This window comes from Scylla paramamosain, chromosome 40 (genome assembly GCF_035594125.1).
Source record: "Scylla paramamosain isolate STU-SP2022 chromosome 40, ASM3559412v1, whole genome shotgun sequence".
NCBI lineage: Eukaryota > Metazoa > Arthropoda > Malacostraca > Decapoda > Portunidae > Scylla > Scylla paramamosain.
The window spans coordinates 10,237,754-10,254,103 of NC_087190.1; the positions used below are offsets into that span (position 1 = coordinate 10,237,754).

At 38.7% G+C, this 16,350-nt stretch overlaps 2 protein-coding genes across 2 annotated transcripts in view; both read left to right on the top strand.

Moving 5' to 3' along the window:
• LOC135092390 (extended synaptotagmin-1-like) overlaps positions 1-6,684 on the top strand; it is a 124,747-nt gene extending 118,063 nt beyond the window's left edge. Inside the window, exon 12 of the transcript XR_010262846.1 lies at positions 6,555-6,684. The gene's annotated coding sequence lies outside the window, so the exon portion shown is untranslated. The remainder of the gene's footprint in view (positions 1-6,554) is intronic.
• The window catches only part of LOC135092393 (H/ACA ribonucleoprotein complex subunit 1-like), a 22,855-nt gene continuing 13,076 nt past the window's right edge, over positions 6,572-16,350 (top strand). The window contains exons 1-3 of the mRNA XM_063990870.1: positions 6,572-6,812; positions 11,232-11,312; positions 12,835-12,887. Of these exons, the coding sequence (XP_063846940.1) occupies positions 11,234-11,312; positions 12,835-12,887 (132 nt within the window). The 5' untranslated portion in view covers positions 6,572-6,812; positions 11,232-11,233. The remainder of the gene's footprint in view (positions 6,813-11,231; positions 11,313-12,834; positions 12,888-16,350) is intronic.

The window sequence follows — 16,350 nt, forward strand, 5'->3', positions numbered from 1 at the left end:
CTGACAGTGCACTGGTTCACCCCTGCCCCATCGTAATGAGACTGTTTCCTATCCTGCACCAATTTCAATCATGAGACCACAGCAGATGCAGGACTTGACAATGAAGCAGATAGGACTTAGTAATGAAGGAAAACACAGCAGAGTGGAATCCAGTGAAAGCAGGCTGCTTGACTTTTGACCACTGATCAGTAGCAGAACAAAGAATGTAAAAGTGGAAGAGGCTCTAGGGGAGTCAGGCACAGGTAAATATCATGAGGCACCACAGTTTCTGTATGAGTGTATGACAGAAATAACCAGTAACTTGGCTAATATTAGTAATGAAGGATAAAAGAAGTAAGTGATAGGTACTGATAATGGTTTTATTGTCCAGATTCATTTTACTGCAGACATACTCACTGAAAGTTACCAAATTTAATAGTAATGAAATAGAATGATTATTTAAACAGATGTAAAATTAATGACCATAAACAAAAGTGGCCTTCATCAATAAAAAAACAATAAGTACATTATAGTAAATATTGTGTGTTTTGATAAGAAAAATGAATACTACTTCAGTAATCATCACATTGGGATTTGGAACTGATGATGAAAATTAGATAACATTAAGTACATGATTCATAATTGCAGATTTCAAAGTTTGGAGTGTTATGTTAAGTTTTGCAGTGTATCTTTATTCATTGATCTGGATAAACAGATATAACAATTTCCAGTGATGAAGAAAAAACAAAGATCTCATACACAGTTGTATTTTGTAGTATGGGAATATTAGAATGAGCACAGATTTAGAGAATGCAATTCCTGAGCTAAAATGTTCAGGCAAAATGGTTGATGTTTGTGCTGCAATAGTTATGGATAAAATCTTGATTACTGTAATTGTTTTGTTTGTAATTGTTTGTTATGTTTTTTTTTTTTTTTTTGCAAAGAAGTTGACAAACATGTCCATATCAAGTTGTTTGGCTCAAAGCTGATGCGCACTAGTCACTGAAACAGAAGATACATTGCTTCTGAAAGGGTTTTCTTGGATATGTTTTGATGTGTGTTACTCGTGAGAATCTTCTCACACAAGAAGCTGATATTGGAAGAGCTTGGGCAATAATAAATGGCATCAAAAGCCAGATCAGCTCCTCCAAAGTACAGCAATCAGTTTACTTTATGCCAGTCTACCAATAAGAACTTTGCATAGTGTGATTATTTTTTTTATATTAAGCAAGGTGTTTACAGTTTTTCTTTAACTAGGATTTGTGAATAAGTAAGCAGGTTTTATGATATGTTCCATTTAATTTTTGTCTTGTGATAATTAGATTTTATTCATAAGGTATGTTAAGATGTTAATTTTGATTTTTTTTTTTTTTTTTTTTTATGTAGGAGGGACACTGGCCAAGGACATAAAAAATCCAATAAAAAAAAAGTCCAGTGAGATGCCAGTCCCAGAAAAGGGTCCAAAGCGGCAGTCAAAAATTGAAGGATACTCGTAAGTGTCTTGAAACCTCCCTCTTGAAGGAATTCAAGTCATAGGAAGGTAGAAATACAGAAGCTGGCAGGGAGTTCCAGAGTTTACTAGAGAAAGAGATGAATGATTAAGAATACCGGTTAACTCTTGCATTAGAGAGGAGGACAGAATAGAGGTGAGAGAAAGAAGAATGTGTTGTGCAGTGAGGCCGCGGGAGGAGGGGACGCATGCATTTAGCAAGAACAGAAGAGCAGTTAGCATGAAAATAGTAGTAGAAGACAGCTAGAGATGCAACATTGCGACTATGAGAGAGAGAGTCTGAAGACGGTCAGTTAGAGAAGAGGAGTTGATGAGACAAAAAAGCTTTTGATTCCACCCTGTCTAGAAGAGCGGTATGAGTGGAACCCCCCCCCAGACATGTGAAGCATACTCCATACATGGATGCTTATTTTATTTTTTATTTGAAATATACTGATTATGATAGTATCTAAGAGTAATCCTATGACTTTTTATTCTGTCTTCTCCACTGGGGTCCTCCAATCATAGCCTCATACTTGTATCTTGTCCTATTGCTCCAGTCCTTCCTCAGGACCCCCAAAGCGGAAGTGCCTTTGGCATTTTGCGTCTGCTAATTGGAGAGAAATGAGGTATTCTGATTTTCCATGAAATGACTACTGTTTCCTAGACAGAGACCCATCTCTATGTGCTGAGCACATAACAGAGGTGATAGTGTCTGACATGGAGGTGTACATTCCTCACTCTTTCTATCAACCTAAACCTTCCAATCCTTGGTTTAACACAGCCTGTCCTTGTGCTATACATGATACAGAGGTGGCTCACAAAGGGTACTTGAGCCTTCCATCACCCAAATCTCTTGTGCTTTATATTTCTGCCCAGAACCATGCCAAGTCTGTTGTCCAACTAGCCAAAAACTCCTTCATTAACAGAAAGTGTCAAAATCTTTCAAGATCTAACTCCCCTCGTGACTTCTGGCATCTAGCCAAAAACTTCTCCAATAACTTTGCTTCTTCATCTTTCTCTCCTTTATTTCAACCAGATGGCACCACTGCCATCTCATCTATTTCTAAAGCTGAACTCTTTGCTCAAACCTTTGCGAAAAACTCTACCTTAAATGATTCAGAGTTTGTTTCTTCCTCTCCTCCACCCTCTGACTACTTCATGCTGCCCATTAAGATCCTTTGCAGTGATGTTTTTCATGCCCTCACTGGCCTTAACCCTCAGAAGGCTTATGAACCTGATGGGGTCCCTCCTATTGTTCTCTGAAACTGTGCCTCCATGCTTGCACCTTGCCTAGTCAAAGTCTTTCAACTCTGTCTGTCAACATCTACCTTTCCTTCTTGCTGGAAGTTTGCCTACATTCAGCCTATTCCTAAAAAGGGTGACCGTTCTAATCCCTCAAACTAACGTCCTATTAATTTAATTTCCTGCCTATCTAAAGTTTCTGAATCAATTCTCAACAGGAAGATTTTTTAACATCTATCACTTCACAACCTTCTATCTGATTGCCAGTATGGGTTTCATCAAGGCCGCTCTACTAGTGATCTGACTTTCCTTACTGAGTCTCAGTCATCCGCTTTTAGAGATTTTGATGAAACTTTTACTGTTGCCTTGGACATATCAGAAGCTTTTGATAGAGTCTTACACAAAGCTTTGATTTCCAAACTACCTTCCTATGGCTTCTATCCTTCTCTTTGTAACTTCATTTCAAGTTTCCTTTCTGACTGTTCTGTTGCTGGTGTGGTAGACAGTCATTGTTCTAATTCTATTAACAGTGGTGTTCCTAAGGGTTCTGTCCTGTCACCCACTCTCTTCCTATTATTCATCAGTGATCTAAACCAAACTTCTTGTCCTATCCACTGCTACACTGATGATACCACCCTGCACTTTTTCACTTCTTTTTGTAAATGTCCAACCTTTCAAGAAGTAAACAATTCATGCAAGAAAACCAAAGAATGCCTGGCTACTGGTCTCTAAAATTTCTGATTGGGGCAGAGCAAACTTAGTATTGTTCAATGCCTCAAAAACTCAGTTCCTCCATCTATAAACTCAACACAACCCTCCAGACAACTATCCCCTCTTCTTCAATGACACTCAACTGTCCCCCCTCTTCTACACTGAACATCCTCAGTCTGTCCTTTACTTATAATTTAAACTGGAAACTTCGCATCTCATCTCTAGCTAAAACAGCTTCTATGAAGTTAGGCGTTCTGAGTCATCTCTGCCAGTTTTTCTCCCCCCCCCCACCCCAGCTGATAACTCTGTACAGGGGGCTTCTCTGTCCAGGTATGGAATATGCTTCACATGTTTGGGGGGGGTTCCGCTCATACCACTCTTCTAGACAAGGTGGAATCAAAAGCTTTTCATCTAATCAACTCCTCTCCTCTAACGGACTGTCTTCAGCCTCTTTCTCATTGCCACAATGTTGCATCGCTTGCTATCTTCTACCGCAATTTTCATGCCAACCATTCTTCTGATCTTGCTAACTGTATGCCTCCCATCCTCCCATTGCCTCACTGCACAAGACTTTCTTCTTCCACTCACCCCTATTCTGTTCATCTCTCTAATGTAAGAGTTAAAATTGGTATTCTCAATCATTCATCCCTTTCTCTGGTAATCTCTAGAATTCCCTGCCTGTTTCTGTATTTCCACCTTCCTATGACTTGAATTCCTTCAAGATGGAGTTTTCAAGACACTTATCCTTTAAATTTTGATGAACACTTTTGACTTTCTTTGGGGACTGGCACCTCAGTAGAGATCCTCCTACATTGAAAAAAAAAGAAAAAAAAAAACATTTCATGAATTGTAATCTTGAATATATGTCTTGCTTGCATTAAGAATGTCTAAGATGTTAAATGAAAAAAAAATAAATAAATAAAAACTGTGGAAACTGGAGTATCTACTCATTGCAAAATTTAGGCCACAGAGCCTGCAGGACCTACCTGTGCCTGCCTCTCTTGGCCCCTCAACTCTACCACAAATGCAGGATGTGATTCATACAGATTGTAAATCTAGCATTAAAGAATATCCCATATTTGCCCCCAGATGGTGATAGTGTGTCTTTCACTGGCCAGTCCTGCAGTTTGTGATGAGTTAACAGCTTGGTGGTATTTGTACATATGCATACATATATTTTATTTTTCATTCTTGCAGCTTTTGAAAAATTTTGTACAGTATGTGCAATTTCATTCATGTAAGTACTTTATTGTGTACCCAGGGAGAGGTTGGCAGATGCTGGCCAGATTTCCCCTTGAACAATTCCCCCCTGACATTTTCCCCCCTGAGACAGTCTCCCCTGGACACATTTCTCCCTGGACACACTCCTCCCTGGCTACATTCCCCCCTGGACATATTCCCTTCTGGATATTTTCCCCCATAGACATCTCCTTCCTACATTCATTCACCTCTTGTATTTCCTTGCCTCAGACAGCTGAGCTGCTGTGTTAGAACTTAAACTATCACTGTTAACAGTTTGTTAGAGCTTCACAACTTAGTTTGGAGTTTCTTGTTTTAGTTCAAACAGTGTTTCATGTCTCATTATTGTCACCTTGACACTGAATCTCTGGTTAGTTCCTGCCAGAGCCCTCACTCAACATGGAAGTAGTGAAAACAAGTAGAGGTGGGGGCAAGATTTGCTACGAAGACTACATGTACACTAGGAGAAATACAAAAAAAGAAATGTATTCGATAGGAGTGTACGCAGAGGAAAAGCAGACCATGTGAGGGTGCAATAACAAGCTTGTCTCAGGATGATGTGAGAGTAACTGTGGCCCTTTGTCATGATGATCATTCTAGTGTTGAAGCAGAGAAATTGTGATGCAGTATTCATGAAAAACCAAAAGCATCAAGAGAGAGCACTGCTTGTATACTTGCCACAACCATTCAAGAAACTACCAAGCCTGTGAGGGTACATCTAGGAAATCATAAATTGGTGGAAAGATATCCAACATCAGAGACAAGGTTCACTTCTAAAGGAGCCAGTATTGCTAAGAGAATTACATGCTCCTGATGAATGGTTGACAACCCACAACCCTTCCTGATACATGACAGTGGGCTGCAGTCTTCAAACAGAATACTTGTGTTTGCAGCTGATAATGTTTTGCAACATGTATCTGATAAGTGGTACATGAATGGAAATTTTTCTTTAGCCCCCAATATATTCATGCAGCTGTATTTGTGTGCCATTGGGTTATTTGGCAGTTTCAGCTGTTTATGGCTTGTTACACAAACAAACAACAGCGAAATTATGAAGCAGTTATCGAGGCAACAGTAGACAGATGTAAGGAACTGGATTTCACTCCTGATCCAACTGCTGTTGTCACTGACTTTCAGACATCAGCCATGAGCGGTGTTCAAATAGTCCTCGGTCACCATGTTAGAACACATGGCTGCTTCTGTCAACTCAGAGTACTTGGAGGAAATCTCAAGACCTTGGTCAAAAGATACAGAAATGAAAAAGGCATTAAAACACTTTGTTGGTATATTTGATGGTCTAGCATTTCTACCTTTGGTTGATGTTTGAAGAGGGAATGGAACTCCTGAAAAATGGAACTCCTGAATGACTAGAGGAACTAGTTTGTTACTTTGATTTGTCTCATGTATCCAGAAGTATTAGTCGTGTACAGCCATCACATAATAATGTTCTATCATTACGACTCTGGCACCGTCCAACTCTTTTTTCCTCCACAAACTTGGAATGTGTACAACGTTACACTGGCAGAAGACCGTACAAACGGGTGAGAGCTGGAATATATATATATATATATATATATATATATATATATATATATATATATATATATATATATATATATATATATATATATATATATATATATATATATATATATATATATATATATATATATATATATATATATATATATATATATATATATATATATATATATATATATATATATATATATATATATATATATATATATATATATGAGTATGAGTATATTTAAAAAAAGAACATACACATTAATTTGGGAGAAGACAAACTATAGAGCAAGGAGCTTTAATATACCATTATATCTCCATGCTAAAGATCAAAGGAAAGGAGGCATGACATATTTTCCAGCGGCAGAAGCACCACGTGGGTTTGTTGACATGCGAGTGGCGGTGAGTGGGTGAAGATCCAAGCACTGCTGCCGGTTAGGGGAAGGCATCGCTGGTAAATTGGCCAGGAGTGCGGTGAGAGGTGTGCAGCAGGAAGAGGAGAGGCTTGAGGTGCAGAGGAGAGGCGTCAGGAGAGGCAGGAGGCGGTGCAGGTGACGGGACAAAGCTGAAGTGACTGGTGGGGAGAGTGTTATCGTCTCTACACGCTTGCTATTTGAAGGTATAGTTGGTTAAGTTAACACTTGTCACTGTATATGTTTGCATTGTAGATCACATACATTTTTGTCCATTATGAATATAACCTTAGTCTACCAGTATCCAGATACCGTCTGTTCCTGGGGATTTTTTTTTTTTTTTTTTTTTTTTAATCATCCACACTGTGAGGATTATCAGTGAAACCAATGAACTGAATGAATCTAAACTTTTTCCAGTCCTTGGATAGAAACACTATTTCAGTATAATTTTTTTTTAATCATAAATATCTTGTTTTAATCTGTAGTGAATTGTTCAGAAACACTTCATGTAAGCTCTGCAGAGCGCCTTAAACTTGGGGAGTGGAGCCAGAAATAATGAAATTTGATAGATAAAATTATTAATTATTTCTAGAATAACCTGGCATAACCTAACATATGATAACCAGCATGACCTAAGTTAGTCCACAGAAACGTACACTAACCTAACCTACAAAAAACAACTGGAATTATTGTATAAATGCACCCATCTCATGGGAAAAAAAAAAAAAAAAAAAATTCTCAGTGAAGTACTTGGGTGACATAGAAGACAGTGGTGTGTATCTTTACCACCACAAATTGTTCATTCCTGTGATACTAATTTTTATCAAATTTATAGTTAGGCTTGGTTGTTATGTTTAGTTGGGATAGGTTAGGCTTAGTCAGGTTAGGATTGGTTAAATTAGGTTTAGTTAAGCCCCCCTTTTTTTTTTTTTTCAGTGTCATGTGAAGATATAACTACATTTTTATGGTAGATTTTGGTGTGTTTTGGATGAATCTCTGTTTGTTATCATTGTAAGTAATGTGTTCACACATGTATGTTTGGGGGTTATAAAGAAAAACAATGATTGGCAGCAAAAATTGTTACTAGACTCATTCAAAGCACATCAAAATCTACCAGAAAAATATAGTATCATCCGAAAATGTTAGACTCTTGCACTTATATAAATTTACCCCAAAACTAAGCAAACTTCCTCCACACAAAACTATAAGCACCTAATAACACACACACCCTTCACTCAAAAATTTCAAAATTATCAATCATGGTGACTCCTACACCAGCCTCGGAGTCCCCATCTGGGGAGGGGACCATAAATGTCCCCAGGTCAGACTGCCTTTCTGTCGAGGACCCTAAGTGTTTTGACATTCCCCTCAAATTTTCCTTCATTAACTTCTGCAACATTCGCGGTCTAAGATCTAATTTTCAATCTGTAGAACACCACCTCTCCTCTTCTAAACCTCATCTTCTTTTCCTCACTGAAACTCAGGTGTCTGAGGCAACTGACGGTAGCCTCTTTTCTGTTCCCTCCTACTTTCTCTATCCCCATTTTTGATCCAAAGCTGGATGTTGTGTTTATGTGAGCAATGACTTAATCTGCTCTCATGCCCATGCTCTTGAATCTTCCGAGTTTTCCATCATCGGGCTACGACTACAGAGTCACTCTCAAACTAAGTTTATCTGTGTTGTATACCTCTCACCTAACTCCTCTGACTATAAGAAATTCTTTGACTACTTAACTTCCAAAGTGGAGCACATTCTGACCCTCTTCCCTTTTGCAGAGATCTCCATTCTTGGAGACTTCAATGTTCACCACCAGCTTTGGCTTTCCTCTCCCTTCACTGACCATCCTGGTGAACTATCCTTCAACTTTGCTATCCTCCACGACCTAGAGCAATTGGTGCAACACCCTACTTGTATTCCTGACCGTCTTGGAGATATGCCCAACATTCTTGACCTTCTCCTGACCTCTAATCCTTCTGCTTATGCTGCCACCCTTTCTTCTCCATTGGGCTCCTCCAATCACAATCTCATATCTGTATCTTGTCCTATCGCTCCAATCCCTCCTCAGGATTCCTCTAAGCGATGGTGCCTCTGGCGTTTTGCCTCTGCTAGTTGGGGGGACCTGAGGAGGTATTTTGCTGATTTTCCTTGGAATGACTACTGCTTCCGTGTCAGGGACCTGTCTTTGTGTGCTGAGCGCATAACAGAGGTGATAGTGTCTGGCATGGAGGTGTACATTCCTCACTCTTTTTTCTTGACCTAAACCTTCCAATCCTTGGTTTAACACAGCTTGTTCTCGTGCTATACATGATAGAGAGGTGGCCCACAAAAGGTACTTAAGCCTTCCATCACCAGAATCTCATACACTTTATGTTTCTGTCCGGAACCATGCCAAGTCTGTTCTCAAACTAGCCAAAAACTCCTTCATTAACAGAAAATGTCAAAACCTTTCAAGATCTAACTCCCCTCATGACTTCTGGCATCTAGCCAAAAATAACTCCAATAATTTTGCTTCTTCTTCTTTCCCTCCTTTATTTCAACCAGATGGCACCACTGCTATCACATCTATTTCTAAAGCTGAATTCTTCGCTCAAACCTTTGCTAAAAACTCTACCTTGGATGATTCTGGGCTTGTTCCTCCCTCTCCTCCACCCTCTGACTACTTCATGCTACCTATTAAAATTCTTCGCAATGATGTTTTCCCTGCCTGCTTCTGTATTTCCACCTTCCTATGACTTGAATTCCTTCAAGAGGGAGGTTTCAAGACACTTATCCTTCAATTTTTGACTACCGCTTTGGACCCTTTTATGGGACTGGCATTTCAGTGGGCATTTTTTTTTTTATTGTATTTTGTTGCCTTGACCAGTGTCCCTCCTACATAAAAAAAAAAAAAAAAAAAACTTTTAGTAATCTAATAGTAATCTAGTAGCCTAATTTACAGTAACCTAACCTAACATACAGTAACCTAAAATAATCCAACCTACATGTAGTAACCTAACCTATAGTCACCAAACTTAACTTATCATAACCTAACCTGTAGTGATTTAACTTAGCTTAACCCCTCCTACAGACCTAGACTAATCCAACCTATAGTAACTTAGTCTAACCTCATCTACAGCAACATAACCTAACCTACAGTAACCTAATCTAACTTACACTAAATTAACCTAACTTTCAGTAACGTAACCTAACCAAATACAGTAAGTTTGCATAATAGAGTTTTTAGCACATAGCACTGCAAGTGTGCTGTACATTGCTGAAATATTATAGAGGATATGTTGGCATAGTTAGGCAGAGACACAGAACTTTGGTTACATACAGAGTTAAAAGTAGAGAAACATGTCTCACTTGTATATTGTGATGTACATTTTCCCTCAATCTTATGTGTTCTGATCTGGTGATTGTTTGTGGCTGCAGCAATGGAGACTGAAGGCTGCACCATTACACAGGCAGCCCGCCTGCTAACACTGTCAGCTGATTCATTAAACATTCAGGTTACTGGCCAGCAACCTGAATCTTGAAAAGATGATTTATCAAACATACTTGAGTCTGAATATTTGGGAGAGAGCGCTGTAACCTGAAGACATTATTGGAACTGGATGAGAAAGTGCCGGGAGCCAGACACCCTCCAAAACATTGGCTCAACCCACTTAGAAAGGCTTTACTCTCTGATTCACATTAGAAAAGTATCATAACTGTACAAATATATTCAATAACAGAATTTTCAGATTTCATTACTCTAATTCAAGTATTAATCACAGAATTTCAGCCTGTTAAAAGATTGCAACCAAATGAATTGATGCCAAGCCTACTGCATGCACATCTGATCAGCATGGAAGAGGGAGTGGATGCATATTATTATTATTATTATTATTATTATTATTATTATTATTATTATCATTGTTAGTTTACAAACAGAAGTAGTAGTAGTAGTAGTAGTAGTAGTAGTAGTAGTACCATACCATTTATTGGAAGCTTACTGAAAGGTTTTATCAAGCCTACTATTAATGTATATTCTCCATGGTGTGTGTGTGTGTGTGTGTGTGTGTGTTATCAAAGAAGAATGGCCTAATGCATATCAGCCACATCTGTATTGTGCCAGGCACAATACAGGGTGTCCTTAAGTTATGATGGAATTCTGTTCCTACACCACATTGTAAACTGATTTTCAGCATAGGTCTGAACCAGCCTCAGCAAGCACCCACAATGTGTCACTCACCTGTGCTACTGCTTTATTTACTACTGTAAAGTCATAATCCAGGATATAAAACATAACTACTGTACCTGTAAAAACACACACACACACACACACACACACACACACACACACACACACACACACACACATAGAGGATATACAGTAAAAAAAAAATTAAATAAACCAGTAACCAAAAAATAAAAAAATAAATAAATAAAGGGGGAAGGTACAGGGACAAGACAAGCATGGCCAGCATCATGACCGTGAAACAGTGGAAGTTGAGGATTCCCTACACAGCGACACAAATGTACATAAAAGTCAACCCACAAGCACTATGCATATAAATACCAGGCACAGTACTCATGTATGCCTTAAGATTTTCTATCATTAAATTTCCATGTTCACTCATCTGCTTGGTGTCCCCGGCAGTGATGTGGCGTGGGAGAGGCGGAGGTGGAGGAAGAGGAGGTGGATTCCGAGGTGGTCGTGGTGGTGGTGGTGGAGGAGGAGGTGAGTTCTTGACATGAATGGTTTCTTTTTTTCTTATCTTTTTATGTTTTTTTTTTTTTTTTAATTAATTCCTTAATTTTATATTTTTTTTATTATTCTTTTGCTGCTTCACTTTTCTGTCTCTGTTCTTGATTGTTTTTTCCACATTTTTGTCTCAGTTTAATCTTACTTTTTTGTCATTATTTTCCATTGTTTTCCCATCTTTTCTGTCTTTCTCAACTTGTTATTTTTTTGTCACTATTCCTCACTTTTCCATGTTTTCTCTTCCTTTAAACTGGATTTCTTTTTTCTGTCAGTATCCCATCCTGTCTTTTCTTTTCCTTTAGACATGTTTTTTTTTTGTCTTTGTTCCTTGGTGTTTTGCATCTTCTCTTTTACATTTAACTTCATCACTTTTGTTGGTGCTCTTCATTTTTTTTTTTTAATATTTCCTCTCTCTCAACTTAATATCACTTTTTTGTCATTGTTCTTCACTATATTTCAGTTTTTTCTCTTTTACCTTAATCTTACTTTTCTGTTATTGTCCTTTATTATTTTTCATCTTGCCTCTTTGTTTCTTTTCACTTATTCCTAGATTTCTGTCACTGTCTCTCACAGTCTTTGATGTTGTTCCTTTTGTCTTAATAATAACTTTTGTCACTGTCTTCATGGTTTCTCATCTTTTCTCTTTTGTCCTTCAGAACACTGCTTTCCATCTTTTCTCCTGTTGTCTTAATTTAATCTCATAATCTTAATCTTACTTTTTATGTTATTATCCTTCACTGTTTTCCATCTTGTCTTTTTTTTTCTAAACTTAATATTACTTTTCTCTCACTTTTCCTGTCAGTTATCAACCTGGTTCTGTCTTTTTCTTCTTAGTGTTAAAAATACAAAATTTCATGATTTTCTATTCTTTTCTCATTTTTTATTCTTCCTTTTGTTTCCATGATGTAATGGCTGTTTTTAGATATTACAGTATTTTTAACTGAATGTTCTCTTAGACCTTTTCTTACTTTTCTACTCACTGCATTATCAGTTTCAATTGTCTTTTCTGTCTGTTTATTAACATCTCATTCCTTCTCTTCAGAACTGACCAAAAAGGGATGGTTATGACAAAAGAGTTCTCTATTTCTCTCCTTGTTTGTTTTAATCCTCGCATTACTCTCCTCTCTTTCTCTCACACACTCCACATTCTATCTTTCACTTAATCCTGTCCTTGCATGGTACAATCATCTTTTCTCCTTTCATATCTTTCTCTCACACACTGCACAATTCTGTCCTCCCATTTTGCCCTATTTTGATGATTTACAGAAATGTTTATATTCATGTGGTTTCCCTGTGTATTTTGCCCCTTCTTTATGTCACAGCTAACTTTTTTGTTTGGTTTTCTTCTGTATTTTTCCCTCCTTTGTGTCACAGGTAACTTTTCTGTGGTTTTCCTGTGTATTTTCCCCTTTTCTGTATCACAGCTAACTTTCTTTTGTGTTTTTTCTGTGCATTTTTTCCTTCCTGTGCATCACTTCTAACTTTTCCCTTACTGCAGGTTTCCGTGGTAATTGGGGTGGCAACAGGTTCGACCAGGGACCCCCAGATGAGGTGAGTGTATGTGGAGTTCAGTTTGGTATACTCACCAAAGACTGTATTCTGAAACTTCTGCATCACACCTCCACTACTTTCAAGAGGTTGTAGTTGAAGTGACACTAGTTTTTAAGGGTGTTTTTACTGCTCTAGTGACAGATCAACAAGATTTGTACATAATTAACAGAAGAAACACTCTTCAGAACCAGACTAATCATCTCTGTGGCCTTTGGAAATTGTTGTGGTGAGAGAGTGAAGCATTTCAGAATTTGGGCTCTAGCTGTGTTTATCTTGTTAAGTCGTCTCTGTGTCTGTATGTGTCCAGTTTTCAGAGCCATGCATTCTTATCTCTACTTGTCTGTCAGTCCGGTTTTCAGTCATGCAGTCCCATCTCTATTTGTTTATAGTTTCCAGTCATCCAATTCTGTTTGTATATTTTTGTTCAGTTTTCACAGTCATGCAGTCTCTGTGTCTCTGTGTCTCTATAAGTATTTTCATTAGTGGTCCACCACAGCATACACAATTTGAGTTTTTACTGAAAACGAATCACAACCCCGCTGCCAAATGACAGGCACCACCGCCCTTGGAAAAAACTGTCGTGTACATCACTCATCTGACTCTAGGTGGTAATTCTGTAAGATACAGGAAGAAGTGTTAATAGACGCTTCCATTACATAAGGTTCTTGGTCCATTTTCTAGGGAAGAGTTGATATTCAGAGCAGCAGCAGACAGAGCAGAGGAGAGGCATGTGAGGTGTGCGATGGTGGCCTGTGGTTGTGTTTAGAGTTTGCATGTATGAATTTTGAGCCAACTACAATTTTCTCCTTGTTTTAGGTTGATGTCAACTATAATATTGCAAAAAATATATGTTCCCTCATCCACACATGATTTTGTTAAGAGATAATGCAAGAAACACATGAAAACACAAAAAAAGAATTAAAGCTACAGCCACAAAATAGTGTTGGACAATGCTGCTTATCGGTCAGAAGATGCGAAATATCATCCGAAAATGGAGCATCTTCCCTTCTTTCCCTTGCTTTATGTCACTTTCAGGTTCTTTTGATGTGAAATGACAATAAAAGAAATATTTCTTCATACAACAACTCTCTCAGTCTTCACAGAGCATTATATTCTGTATTCTTCAAAATACATTCCTATGAGAACTTAAATGCTGTTGTGTTGTGGTTACTACTGACTGATTGGTTGTTTGCATTTTTGGCCTGGAAAAGAAAATGCTCTTCTAGGCACGTGTGCTTCCATATGCTTTGCAAGCAGTATTTGACCTGTTGGTGACACTACTGAAAATGCCTTATTTGTTCTGTTTTCAGTCATACATTCCTATTTGTTTGTATTTGTTTAGTTTTCAGTCATGCATTTCTATTTCTCTTTATATTCATTTGGTTTTTCATGGTCATGCAGTCCCTGTCTCTCTAGTTGTCCAGTTTTGACAGTCATACAGTCTGTCTATTTGTCCAGTTTTCAGTCATGCATTCCTATTTCTCTTTATATTCATTTGGTTTTTCTTGGTCATACAGTCCCTGTCACTCTAGTTGTCCAGTTTTGACAGTCATACAGTCTGTCTATTTGTCCAGTTTTCAGTCATGCATTCCTATTTCTGTTTATATTTGTTCTGTTCTTCAGTCATGTAATATATGAGTCTATTAGTTCGGTTTCCAGTCATATATTCTCTGTGTGTCTATGTCTCCATTTTTTCAGTTTTCAGTCATATATTTCTGTTTGTTTTGTTTAGTTCTCAATCATGCATTCCTATTTCTATCTCTGTTTCAGTTTTCACAGTCATGCAGTCCTACCTTCCTATCTATTTGTTCAGTTTTCACAGTCATGTAATCCTGCCTCCCTATCTCTACTTGTTCAGTTTTGTCTTTCTTTTGATGGACACTCCTTGGCTCTGTCACCTCTTTTACTTTATTTCAAGTACGTACCCATATTCTCATGACAGAAGCTGTACTTATTGTATATAATTGAAACATCTCCATTTCTCATCTATTTCTTGTGTCCACTTGAATATCCAGCTTCTCATTGTCTCTGTAATAATAGATTTTTTCCTGAACTCTGTCACCTTTCCTTCTAGTCTGTTCCTGGTGTCTATACTAGCTTGGGAGTTGTACTTTGTTTTATATCATTGAAACATTTCTCTGCTTTTTCTTGTGTCCCTTTGAATATCCAACTTCTCTTTGCTCCTTTTGTAATAGATTTTTCTGGTCTATGTTGTCCTGTCCATTCACTAATTTGTGTGCTGTAATTAGGTTGTTTTCTCTTTGTCCATCTAGTGTTGGTGTTTCGTTTTCTTCTAATCTTTCCTCATTATTTAGGTTTTCCACCTCTAATACCATCTTAGTTACTATTCTGTGTTATTTCCATTTTTATTTATTTATTTATTTATTTATTTATTTGTTTATATTTATATTTTTATTTATTTAATTTAATTTAATTTAATTTAATTGTGTGTAATAATAATAATAATAATAAACGGTTTATTATTTAGGCAGTTGACAAACTGAAAATGTACATAGGGGATGGGGAAAAACTTAACATTAATCCTAAAGGTAAGTCTAATCTAGGAGGGAAATACTATTGATTGATGGCTCGCACCATGGTGGGAATCGCACTGAGTCTGTACCGGTCCGTGTGCGGCGCCTTCAGGGGTGTTATTTTGTTGTGGTGTCTGGTGGCATGGACCGGGCAAGGCGCGTCGGGCGGCAGCATGTTTCTGAGACGTGGATGATGCAGTAGTCCCTTCCCAAACTTCTCCAGAGCCTCTCGGTGCCTGGTGGATATTCTGGACAGACTCAGGGTGGTCAGGGCTTCTTCATAGGTGGTGTATGCAGGGCCAAGGATGACCCTGCACGCCCTTTTCTGCACACTCTCTAGCTGTAGCTGTTGAGTGTGTGTGAGGGAGGAGGACCACGCTGGGGAGGCGTACATGAGTTTGGGGAGGATGAAGGTAAGGTACACCCCCCTTAACTCATCTGTCGGCGTCCCCAGCGACCTGAGTCTGCGCAGCATGTACAGCCTGTAGGTAGCTGATCTCACGGTGCTGGCGACATGCTGCTTCCAGGTCAGCTGGTCGTCCACCGTGACTCCGAGAAGCTTGGCACATTGGACCACCTGGAGGGGGTGAGGGCCCACTGTGAGCCGGGGAGGGGGCACTGGTACAGAGGAGATACAGAAATGCATCACCACAGTTTTGCTGTGGTTGATAGTCATCCTGCTCTCCTCCGTCCACGTCTGCAGTCGCTCCAGAATTGCTTGCAGTGGCGAGTAGTCCTGGTTCTTGGTGGAAACTGGGACGCCCACGGTGCAGTCGTCCACATACTTCCAGCAATGGGGGGTGTCAGTGAGGGTGTCGTTGATGAGGAGGAGGAAGCATAGAGGACCCATCTTGGTCCCCTGGGGGACTCCACATATCAGCTGTTGGAAATTAGAGACAGAGCCCTGATAGTGAACGGCCTGATGTCTC